Below are 13139 nucleotides of genomic sequence, written 5' to 3' on the forward strand. Positions count from 1 at the left end.
AAGAGTCCAGTTTGTTTCTTTTTTCCTGCTTCCTACTCTGACACTGTCTTTGTACCCTAATTAGTAACTCTATGGGAATGAGTCACCAAGCTAAGACATGAGCCTAGAGAATTGGCAGCTTATTACACCATGCATCCTTTCTATACAAAGCACAGCAAACCACTGAAAATGTTAAAACAAGTGGACTCCTGGCACCACCTCCAAGACATTCCTTCACCACAGAAACCTGAAATATTCTTTCCTTGCATCTCTGACAATGCACTGAGGATGCTAAGGGCATTCAGGCAAGTAGAAGAATACAGAACCAAATATTATGAATGCCTGACTCTGGATCACTAACAAATCCAAGCCACTAGCCACAAAATAAGAGACTATTATTTCACAACGTTCCTTACAGGGGAGTTACAATAAGGCAGAAGCATCAAACTCTTGGAAAAGAAGTTTTAGTAAAGGAAACTTCCTTGGGCTGATAAAATGAACAAGACTTTTAATGGCCCTCCTTCAGCAAAGCCCTACAAACCTTCAGAACTGAGAACTCTGCACAGACACAGATTTAGAGCTGGGAAGAACCCCAGGTTATCTAAGGTAATGCCTCCTCTTAGAGATGAGGAAATGGGGGCTTAGGAGGTTAGAAGACTTGTCATGTCACATGCACTCTAACAAGTGGAACCTAAATCCTCTCAGTCTCCCTAGCCAGGGGGCTCGTTTCACTACAAGGTGAAGGAATATGAACATTTCTACCCTGGCCAACAGACCAAAATACTCCAGGTGCCAACAAATAGGCCAAATCACAAGAAATACTTTTTGTCCTTTTAAGAGCTTTCATGTTGGCAATTAAAACGGCATGTCTGAAAGCAGCTTCATAGAATGAGACACTCAGGTAAAGGCGGAAATGTTTCCAGTCATGCATGTCATTTCAAGTGAAAACTTAATATGGAAAAGAAAACTCCTCATCTATGGTTTGCTGAGAAAGGCATCTTTCAAAGTGCAAGGCATTCTCCTGGCCCAGGAAGAAAAGCTGAGTCTTGACCCTGAGACCAAATCATCAAAGCAAATGCAAATGAGAATTATAACACCTATAAGCATTAGGTTATTTTCATGGGAGAAAGTACTCTACTTAACAGTTCTAATTTTAATTCTGATTTAAAATATTAAGGGACAAAAATGATGCTTTAAAAAAGGGTAAATTATTACCACTTAAACTATTCAGAATAGATGTCACACATGGCCTCTATGATGAATATTTATATTGTCCCTCAGCTAATAATAACATCTGCTTTGCCTCAATCAATACTGACCTGTCAGTCAATACACTTCAGCATTCACTTAAACTTGCTTATTAGTTTCAAACTTGCTTATTAGTTTCAATAACAAAAAAGGTATAATTTACCCAGGAGTTCTACACTCCTTAAGAAAAGCCTGGTTGTAGTTTCATTCTAATTTATTTTTCCCACAGATGTAAGCACCACTTTACAGGCTTTTAAAATATTGAACAACTTAAGCTCTTGTAAATTAAAAATAGACAAACATAATCTGACAAGCAGAGACAACACATACTAAGAATTTATAAGTCAACCTGACACCGAACAGAATCAATGCTTCCTAATATGGAAGGTCGGCCTTATAGAAATGAAAAGGCAATTCACATTTAATCAGAAGCAGAAGCTTAAATTTCAGGCCTCCAAGCAAAATTCTAGAAAGGGATCCTCTACTTTTTGGTGAACTTCAAGTGTGTGCAGGGTTTGCTTAGGAGACAGTGATACCCGTGGTGCCTAATACGCAGAAAAGCCTACGGGGGAAAACGCACTAAGGTGTTTGGCTCAATTTAAACTAGGGAGAAAATTGTGTCTCCTAGATGGCGCAGACCTCAGGCAGTCATTATGGAGCAGCTGTGAAAGTGGCAGGTGGGGATGGTAAGGTAGAGAGGCAAAGCAGCCCAAAGGCCGACTGTCTCCCTTGTTACTTTTCATCAGGATGCTGGCTCCCTCTATACAGCTCATTCCTGTAGCCTTATCTACAGGCCTTTTCAGCATCAGCAGCACCCAATGCCACACCTGATCTTCACCATTATTTGCACACTGCCTTTTAACTAGCCTCTGCCATCACCACTGTGAATGGATGGCTGGAGGAAACACCTCGGCACAAGTCCCCATTTCACTTACGTTATCATGCTTAAAAAAACACAACATCTTCAGTTCTCGGAAGACCCTTTTGCAAGAGACCAAATTCTGGAAGACGTTGGGCATCTTTTTGAGGGCGACTCTCTTTCCATCTCTTGGATCTGTTACTGACCTAGAGAAGCAAAAGGGGGGAGAGAAAGAAAAGGGTGGGGGTGTTGGGTCAGTCCCAAAGCTTGTTCATTTTTAGCACTTAACACTGCTTTCCCACTATCACATTCAGTGCAGGAGTAAGGAAGACAAGGGGGGCAGGGAAGCTCGGAAAGTGTCCTTGTCCAATTCACCTGCCATCTTTTCGCTTGTTCCTTTAAAACAGTATTATTACCACGAATTTCTATAAGTACCTACCTTTTACTTTTTTAAGAATTTACTGATCACAGCGTGATTCAGAGAACAGGGAATCATTATGACTGTGAACTCTCAAGCATTCTTCTCCTAATTCTCCAGGACACAATCGCAGGTTAAGCAAGCTGCCTCGGGTCATCCTGCCAATGTCAGAACTTGGACCTGAACACTCTAAGCCCCAAGTTTTTTTCCATGAGGCTTCATTCTAGCAAGGAATGGGAAGGTTGTATTATTCCCATTTTAAAGCGGAGGGAAACGAAGTAAAGTCATGCAATTTTATGCTTTCATTTTAAAAAAATTCAAATCATTCTCAGATAGAAACACTACAGGTCACAATCATATCACATTTAAACATTTTTCATGGTTTACATAAACACTCATCTTTTTAAAAGCTGGAAATAAATACAGGCATTTTCAACTTTGCTACTTTACACCCACTGGGAAAAAAAATCACCCTTTGTTTTCAACAGCTCATAGTTTTAATTCTTTGCATACTTTCAAATTTGATACTTTTAAAATTCATTCCTACTTCAATTGCAATCTTTTCCTTGAACAGGCAAGCTAGTCACAAAAATTCCACTAATACAGAACAAAAGTCAGTGGATTTTATTCTGAGATGAACCTGTTTGGTAAAATTAAAATGCAATGTGAAATGCAAAACATCATATATTGGCTAGTTGTCCCTCACAGGAAATTATAGTACCTGGAATCTAGAAGGAATCTGGCCAGTAAAGTTTCAAGTTCTTCTGTTGGTCCAGCCCTCTCTTATCTTGTCTGGCTAGACCGCTAGCAGCCCATAACTCTGTCTATAACTGGGATCAACGACCCTTTTGCTGTAGTACAGAATAACATTTTTACAGAGATCTTTGTTACTTCTTTTATCTGGTCTACATTTATTAAATCACCATAAGGTTAGGCACTGATTTTATACCACATATCAAGAAAGAATTCTAATTCAATCTAATCAATAAAATAAACTGGTTTATTTTCTTAGTTTAAAAATGTAGCTTTGGTGATTTCCTCATAGATTTCTAAGTGATACAGTTATATAAAAGAAGAAAAAAGCACAAGGGAAGAGGAGAAAATGGAAAACAGTAAATCAGAAAAAGAAGAGACAGCAGCTGCAGCAGAGAAAATAAAAACATCCTAAAAGAGCACCAGTCAGAACCCCACAGTGATGATCCATGCATGGGGCCTGGAATGCTCAGGCTGATTCACCAAGAGGCACAATTTTAGCTGGACCTTGAAACTCACCCAAACTTTATGTGTTTTCCCAAACATACTGCATAAACCAAGAAGGGCACAAAAGTCCTTAGGCTGACCATCTCTAGGAAAGCTGAATATGTAAGAATGTGAATGACCTATTCGGGGAGAGAGAATAGACTCATCTGGATGAAGCCAAGATAGTTGACATGTATTTAGGTTATAGAAACATAGTATTGTAGTGAAAATTATGAACATATTTAGTAGATAATTTACAATTAGGAAATATATACATATTTTAAATAAATTAATATTAATCAGTATTGATGGAAAAAGTGTCATGAAAGAATACAGCAGATAACTTAAAATTTAATTAATATGAAAGGTATTTACCTGGCCACCAACTAAGAGGTAGATTTCTGCAGTTAATTTAACTCCTCTCTTTAAAAGCCAAGTTATGCACACTTAATGTTTTTGGACTTGAATGCTACTAGGAAGCATCTATCCTGGCTCAAGCCCTTATCAGCTCTCTCCAGGTCTACTGTGGGGCAGGTAGGTGGTATAGTGAATAGAGCGCCAGGCCTGGAGTCAGCAAGATTGATCTTCATGTGTTCAAATCCAGCTCAGACACTTACTAGCTGTGTGACCCTGGGCAAGTCACTTCACCCTGTTTGCCTCAATTTCCTCATCTGTAAAATGAGCTGGAGAAGGAAATGGCAAACCGCTCAAATATCTCTGCCAAGAAAATTCTAAATGGGGTCACAGAGACTAAACCACAAGCATAAGAAGCATTAGTGCTTATGAGACATTTCTTTTTTTTATCTGGTTGGTACAAGGGTTGATTTTTGATTGTTATTTTCCTAAGTTCCAAAAGATCATCTCTATCGAGCAGATTTGGGGATGTATTGCTCTTAAAACCCACGGACAGAGAAAGTCAGAATCTTCAAGATAAGTCTGATTCTAGGCTGGAACTATTTAATAAATGTCTACTGTCTCTAGTCTCTTTAATTTTTTTATACAACACTCAGCATACTGTTAGTATTCTAATAATAACACATTATGTCATATATAATCAATCCCTAAGTGGACAACAGAAAAATCTGCCTGGTCAGATGCAGCTTCCAAAGCCCTCACAAGCCCGTGGGGCCTCCAAACCAGCAAAGGAAGTCCTATTTCAACAAATACAGAGATAAAGGCTACCTTTAGAAAAGCTTCTCAGAAGATTTTTCTGGGATGGTTTCAATTTCAAGGGGAAAAAAAATCCTTTAGGTTGTCCTACAACCTAAAACTGAGAAATTCAAGACTCCAAGTTGAATTACAGAGGTCATTTCATCACCAACACTAGTAGACCAGGATCTAATGGATGCGAGCTAACTAAACTGCAGGTCTGTCATGCTTCCCAAAACACACAAGTCCTCATACCTCTAGTAACCATATGCAGAATAGCTATTTTCAGAAAAAAAAATGTTGGAGAAATAGTTGGATGTTGGCAGAGAAGATGAAACAAAATGAAATTACAAACTAACAAAACCAGGGGAATTACCAAACATCCTATTCAGGGGACTGGTTTCTGTGTCGCATCTTTCTAATCCCTAGCTAAAGCCCCAGGACCAAATGCTCCAAAGGCAGCCCAGAGAGCTCTTTCTGGTAAGTCAGAAATGTAGGGGAATATCTACAGAACAGGTAGGAAGGGATAACTTGAAAATTTTCATGCCTCACTGGAAATTATTAGAAACAAGAGTTGTTTCTGAATAAGAATAAGGATCCCTTTAGGAAAGTTCCTTCTCTGACATCTATTCAGGATAATTTAAATTTAACTTTTGAAATAGCCTTCCATTAATTCTCCATCTGGTTGCTGAACATTCCTAGTACCAACTCAAACTTAGCATGTCAAAAACCAAATTCACCTCTGCCCCCAAACTGTCTCTTCTCCTGACTTTTCTTTCTCAATCATTTTCTCTGTTACCATCATTTTCTCTGTTACTCAGAGAACTTACTTTGGAACCTTGGTGCCATCTTTAACTCCTTCTCATTAACTGCTCTGCCTCCCATTGCACTCACAAAAAGAATCATCATCCAATCAAAAAACAAACATTTATTAAGTGCCTATTGAATACCAAGTCTTATTAACATCCATTGCCATCACTTTAATTCAGGTCATTACACTTGGAGGTTTGCCAATTTTTTCTGTCTCTATCCTGTTGGTATACAGTAGTTTGCATGTTACGTCCCTGTAAGTTGTAAGCCTTTTGCCTTTCTTTGTATCCCCAGCGCTGAGCACAGTACCTGGCACACAGTAGGTATTTAATACTGGCTAACTGCCTTTGCAACTGTCTCTCTGCCTCTACTCTTCTTCTTCCAGTTTATCCTGCATGCCACTGCCAAATCAACACTACTTTCATCATGAAACACTCAATTTAACAAACAGTCATTAATTGGCTATTCAGTACAAGGCACTGTGCTGGCAAATTAGCAAAGAATGAAACTGAAACTATTCCTGCTCTCAAGGAGCTTACATATTCCAGATCAAAGACACTCAATGGTTCCCTACTGCCCAAAGAATAAAGGCTAAACCTTGCATTCAAGGCCCTCTGGCTTTAGCCCACATTTTTAAACCTTTACCTTATATGCATCTATATTTCTTTTTTCTATACAAACCTTTAATTCTGGCTACACTGGGCTACTTTCTTGTGGTTTCCCTTTCCTGGAATGACCCCTTCTCTCATCTCCATCTATCTAAATCATTGTCATTCCTCAAGGTTCTATGGCGAGTTCCCTGGGCCTCTCCAGTTCTCTCTCAGCACTGTCTTCCTCAATCCCTACAGTACAAGCAGCCATCTTTGTCGCCCCTTTGTTTGGCACTGCTCTACGTTACTGTTTATGTGCGGTTTCTTCCCAATTAGAATTTAAGAGCAGTGAAGGCAGATACTAAGCTTCTCTTCCATTCCAATCCCTCCACCCAAATGTTCAGCCCCATCCCTTTCTGCTTGTGTTCAGCCCACACAACTGTCTGTGGACAGGCTGATTCACTTAAGTACCCTCTCAAAGCTCTACAACTCAGGACGTCGCCTCTACTTCTCAATCTCTCACCACTTGCCTTTCTATGGTAAACTCTCCAAGAGAGCTGCTCTAAGACAAAATCAGTTCTGAAAATTCTTCAGACATTTTCAAGGTTAGTGTTGTGGCTTATTAATGGTTTAAGGTAAAATTCACAAAGCAGCATTTTATTTTATTATTCATGCAAAAGCCAGTCATGCCTGTAGCTGGTAACAATATAACTCTAATGAATGGGAATGGCAGTGCAGTAATTTCACGCCATGTTGGGTTTGTTCTCTCTTAACTCGGGGTAGCAGCTGCTTTGGTTCAGCACAAACAGTACCAGAGAACAGAGATAAGTGCGGAAGCCTGCTACACAGGAATGCTTTTATTTTCTTTGTTTCTGAAAGGCTTGCTGCTCTGGGCTCTTCTGCTACTGCAACATCCTGGATATCCCAACTGTATTAGCTAAGGAACCTCCAGCTGTAAAGGGAGTCAACAGTCCTGAAAGTAGTTTCCGTTATGTCACGAAAAAAGACTTTTCCTTCAGAAGACCTAAGAAATCATTCACGGGTCACTCTGCCACGATCCCTCCCTCTAAACATTCCGTGCACCGAACACAGGATCAAATACTTAATTTCACCCAGTTACCTTCTGAGGTATCCAAGAAATTGAGAGCAACAGGTATCAACTCAAAATTTCCTAATTTACATTTTGTTTCCTGTCTAAGGATAGCACTGTGAAAACTGTTAGATTTTAATGGGACTCTTTAAATATTTTTAAATATCTAAAAATTTTTAAAGCACAACGAAGAGTTTATTGTAAAAGTAAAATTTTCCCCCATTTTTTTTTGAGAAGATGGGTAGCAGGTGATGTTAATACATTCATGTCCTGCCTGAATACTTCTTCTAGTGAATTAAGAAGCTTTACAAATAGGGATTCTCTATAAAAAAGAAAGTTTGGAAAAGGCAGGGGAATGGATTCATAATCCTTGGCAAGTCACCTGACCTCCCTGGACCTCAGTTCCACCATCAAGAAAATGAGGGGTTAGATTGGTCATCTCTGAGGTCCCTAACAGCTCCCAATATGTGAGCTCATTATAGGGAGGAGGATGGAAAAATGATTAGGGAATCCTTCTGAAAAGCAAAAAATAAATGAATCAATGATTAAAAAAAATGGGCTATGGACAAGAAGGGAAATATAGGTTTAAAAAATGAACAGAAACACAACTACCTGAGCATCGGATGTTAAGGGATCCCCAAGTGGAAGCTGTTTTAATGCAGGCTGATTATTTGTTACAGAGCAGCAAGGAATGGAGTCATTTCATTCAATCCAGTGAATGCCTGAGCAGACTGCTAACCCACCAGAAATTCTAAGAGGTTGGGGTAGGGTGGTGGTTAGGGTATTATTAGATAAATTGTCCCTTTTTGTATCTGGCCAGGGTTTCAGGAAGAACTAAGTACTGTCTGTCCTCTGCATTTATGGTCCAATTTTGATCAACAATTTTTTTTTAAAGCAAGAGGAATCCACAAGCTGTTCTTCAGAGAAGAGCAATGCTAGACATATGGCGCCAGTCAAAAGAAATGGAAACACCCCAAACAGGCAGCTTTTCAAATACTGCTTGGTCATTTGACTGCACACTCAAAGTTGCCATAACCTTGTTTAAGTTACTGACAACCACGGAGAATAACTGTCACTCCTCTGCCCCCCAAATATTCAGCACTATGCCTGCTGGCTCTGGCATAAAGAATCCTTAACCTGGTTTTAAAGTCAGCACTTCGCAGCGTCCAACGTCCCCTTCCAGTCTGACCTTATAGGAACAGTTCGGAGGCTCTGTTCCAGCCCAAGTGGCCTATGACCTGTTCCCCATCTGTGGTATCCTAGGTCCTCCCTCTGCCTTGGCACACCTGCAATGCACTCTTTCATCTTGAGCTTCCTTCTAAGCCCAGTTTAGATGCTATCCAAGCCTGCGGCCTTTCCCTGAGCCCCACAGGGGGTCTCTCAGAATTACTTCCCACTAGGGTGCATGTTACATTCTCTCAGGGCAGGGACTGCTTTGTCTTTGTATTCTTAGCTCCCAGAATAGTGTCTTACACACAGTAGGTGCTTCACAAATACCTACTGAAACTGAAATCATAGAACTGTAAGCAGAGAGAACCATGTTTCCTCCCCCACAAACCCTGTAATTTCATAGAGAAAACTGCTTAAAAGGGGTAAAAAAAAATACAGGATCATAGATTTGGGGCTAGAAGGGAGCCTGGTGGTCATCTCATTCAATGTTCTCATTTACAGATGAGGAAACTGTGGCCCAGGGCAGTGAAGTGATCTGCCCAAAGTCAACTGGATGCGAAGTTCCGGAAGAGCCATGCCAGATCCTCAGAGGAAGCAAAAGTCAGCATCCCTTCTTTCCAATGGTCTGTGCCTTTATCTAGTTTTCATGTCAACGGGTTTAAAATTAGTGTTTCCCACAATATACCTTCTGCTAGCCAACACAAATGTACTATTTCCAAATCACTGAGATTAAAATAAATCACATCTTAATTCTCTTCAAAAAACCAGTTGTAACAAACAATTTCTTATTAAATAATTCATACTGAAATTATTGCATTAATTCCACCAAAAAGGTATACATTTCAGTAATGGAATTCCTGAACAACTATGCTCTAAATATTTAGATTGCCTTCATACTCACTTTCAAATTTGAGGTGTGATCTTTGCTTATATGTAGGCAAATATGCCTCTTTGAGGAAAAAAAAAAGAAAAATACACCATAGGTTGATTTTTTTTTGGGCTAGGTTGTTTATAGAGAATGTACTTTGTTGCAGGGTTTGAGTACTAAGTAGAGTCTGCTTTGTCCAAAAAACCCATTAACAACAAAAATGTTTTTTAAAATCAGATTTTTCTTGACAGAAGATAAATTCAGAGAAAGTGCAGCTAATTCCCCACCCTTCCCCCAGTATTTCTTATAATTACAGTAATGAGTTAGAAGCATGGCCCTAAGTAGAGCCAGTTTGCATTTTTGACACATTTTCTCCAAGCACCTAGTGAATTAAAAATACAACCTGGTTTCTACCATGGCATTTAAGCAGGTACTGGCTGTGGACACTCGAAAGCTAATGACACCACATGCAGTCAGCGGGTAACACAGGAGAACAAATCCTCCAGGCCTAGCACTCTTCAATGCATGTGGGCAAGCACAAAGCAAAAAAGCTTCTCATCTTTCAGGTTCAGATAACTTTTTCCACCATTTAGATATTTTCAGTCAAAAAGTTTGCCCAAATTCATGTTTGGTTGTTGTCTCCAAGAGAAATGGGAGAGAAGCTTTGCTTCCTCCCACAGACTCAGTGCTGTTGGACTGGGCTGCTAGGGCACAAGTCCCCGACAACAGAGAAATCCAAAGTGAGAAAGAAAAAGGCTCATTTGCCCCCTAGTCCCCACTGCCCTCCTGGTGTAAATGCCACTGACCCCTGGGTGGGGGGTGGGGACATATGTTTAAACGGAGTTAAAGCTGAACTCAGGCAGCCTCCAATTGTGTGTTCAAGCAAATATAAATATTCCCTAAACTAAAGCAAACACAGCTCTGCGCGATGACCATTAGCACAGCAGGGAGGCACAGATATGGAAAATGTATCGAAGCAAAATCCCACCAGATGTGACAGCATCGTACAATTCTCATGTTCTAATGTTACTGGGTGGGGGCGGGGCGCGGCTAGCAGGGAGAGAGGGGTTATTCAACACCAGCCTGTGACACTTCTTTTACTCAAATACTCCTCTATAGAGCTGGGCAAAAATGTTTTAGGGGATCCTGAGATGTGATACTATGGCTGAAAAGGTATTTAACCACATTCCTTTCTTTTCTACTTTTTTGTAGCATGATGTAACCCTACCCTTATTGAAGATGAGAGGGAGATATAAAAATCTCCCCTCTCAGTCACTGTCAAATCTTCAAGAAAGAGGAACCAGACCTGAAGAGTTTCAATGGGAATTTTCTCTTGTTTTAGGGTGGAAGTACGACAGCCCTGCCTGCATCACCCAGGAAGTTTTCGTGGCCCAGTAGCCGCCATTCTCTTCGGGATACAGACCTATAAATATTACATGGGGAGAGAGACTGCTTATAGTATAAGAAAGGTTTTGGTGCTAAGAACCACAAAGGAAATATTCACGCCTGCATCTCCTTTAAGCATTTTAACAGCTCAATCTGGGTAAGCAGAGGTCACAAAGGGTCCAAAGCTAAAAGTGTGTCACACACTGCTGGCTTCCTGGTAACGTGTGTGTTTACTAATATGATTAAGAGTGAAGAATAAAGATTCCAAATGTATTCACCACAAGCAGAAGCATTTCCACCACCCAGCAAGTTTAGCTGTGCAGTCGTTAAATTCCATCTTACCTGATCTAGAAATAAGAAGTTCAGGATAAGAAAGATAAGAATCAGAGGATAAGAAAAAAAATTATTTTTGTATTGCCATGGGGACAACTTTATTCCTGAAAACTTCTGTGGCTAAAATAGTATCTTCATCATAATCTGACACAAAATGCTACTTTCAACAAGCAGACATGCAGTCAGTAACATATTATTTGGTTATAGCTTGGCTGCTCAGTTGTTTCCTTACATATGAATAGACCAGGAAAGTTATATAATGTAAACTCTTCCAAGTAGAATGGCTAATTTTGTATTTCATACTTACGAAAAATACAACTGACTTCTCTGTTACTTTCCTTTGTGTGGTAGATATTAACTCAAGTGGGAAATGTTTACTACAGTTTCTTTTATACTTAGTCTTCAGGCTTTACTGGCTTAAAAAAAATGACAACTTACCTCTTCTATCAGTACACATCAACGGGCATGATGGAATGAAGCAAGGGCTGGTCTTGGCATCAGGAAGACCTACGTTCGAATCCTCCCTAGATCTTACTTGTGTGACCCTGGGCATGTAACTTAACTGTACTCAACTTCAGTTTCCCTGCTTATGTAATAGGGATAACACTCATATCTACATCAATCTATCTCATACTCTTGTTGTGAAGCTGAAAAGAGAGAGCATTTATGGGAAGAGTTCTGCATGTCTTAAAGAGCTAGGTAAATGTCAGCTTATTGTTACTATAATAAGAAGGGAGGAGGAGGAGGGGAGAAAAAAGGTCATCAACATTTAGGCTGCAGTCCCTCCCTCCCTCCTCCTTAATCACTCAATCCTGTCTTCTCCCTTTTATCCTTCTAAAATGGATTCAGGTAATTTCAGCTAAAAATGGAGGTCCATGTTCTCAGTTTTGAAGGAAAACTTTTTAAAGCTTAATCCACTCTAAACTATAAGCCTTTCCAGCAGCAGGTAGAATTGCAGCTCAAACCCAGTAACCATGTTCGAGAAGCCATCTGTTATACTATAGCTAGAGTTTCAAGTGTGTATTACAGGTATTTGAAATGGTTCTCAAACCTGTGACTTGCCTCCCACTCCTCTAAGATGTGAAGGTGTCTGGGGGGAGGGAAGAGAAGTGAAAGAAAAATTCCAGAACCTGAAGAGTTCTGCTTGCCACTTCAGAGCAGCCCATAGCATAAGGCAGCACTCAGACCCCCAAATACAGAAAATGCTGCCTGCTAAAATGTGAACTAGAGCAGGCAGATCTGGCAACGAGTCTCCTGATGAAGAGATGGATGGATGGATGGATGGATGGATGGATGGATGGATGGATGGATGGATGGATGGACGGACGGACGGGTGGATGGATGGACTATCGATGCAGGAGGAACTGAGGAGGTCTCAATAGTTTCCAAGTGCCTGCCTGCAATCAAGAAGTGGTTTTCATAAGAGAACATAAGGTGAGGTTAAGAACTTGGGCAGCCTCAGTTTGTTCTTGAGAAATTGTTTTCCTTCTTCAGCTTATCCCAAAGATTCAGCTTTAGGGTAAGGGAAAAGATACAATTCTCTTCTGAACACAAGTCTTACAGCTTAGGTTGGATGGAGCAGTAAAAATTTTCTTTTAATAGTAGAAATGTAGACCTAAATTTGTAGCTATCTTGGTACCACAAACAGTTTTAGAAGGTAAAAATAAGGAGACACGATTAAGTGATTGGGGGAAGGAGGGACTCCACTTTTGAATTCTGTTGCCTTTTCCTCCTTGTAATAAAAACAATAAAAGCAATAGCTTGTATTTATATAGTGTTTCTAGATGTGCAAAGCACTTTTCGGGCATGATCTCATTTGAACAAAGGCTTCATGTAAAACAATCTCATGACAACCTTGGATAAATGGAACTTAGTGTTTCTGTCCCCCCATTCCCTCTCTCTCCCCCTAGCTAATTTTCAAGTTCCTTCCATGTGGGTCTGAATCTACAAGTCATTCCTCTGGAAGCTAGAGAAGTTCCTTGCTGTCAATTTTGCTTCTG

At 40.1% G+C, this 13139-nt stretch overlaps 1 protein-coding gene across 1 annotated transcript in view; it reads right to left on the reverse strand.

The window, feature by feature from the left end:
• The window catches only part of NLK (nemo like kinase), a 131919-nt gene that overhangs the window by 58522 nt on the left and 60258 nt on the right, over positions 1 to 13139 (reverse strand). The window contains exon 2 of the mRNA XM_036767898.1: positions 2163 to 2292. Coding sequence (XP_036623793.1) covers positions 2163 to 2292 — 130 coding nt within the window. The remainder of the gene's footprint in view (positions 1 to 2162; positions 2293 to 13139) is intronic.

Source organism: Trichosurus vulpecula, chromosome 7 (genome assembly GCF_011100635.1).
Source record: "Trichosurus vulpecula isolate mTriVul1 chromosome 7, mTriVul1.pri, whole genome shotgun sequence".
In the NCBI taxonomy this organism is placed as follows: domain Eukaryota; kingdom Metazoa; phylum Chordata; class Mammalia; order Diprotodontia; family Phalangeridae; genus Trichosurus; species Trichosurus vulpecula.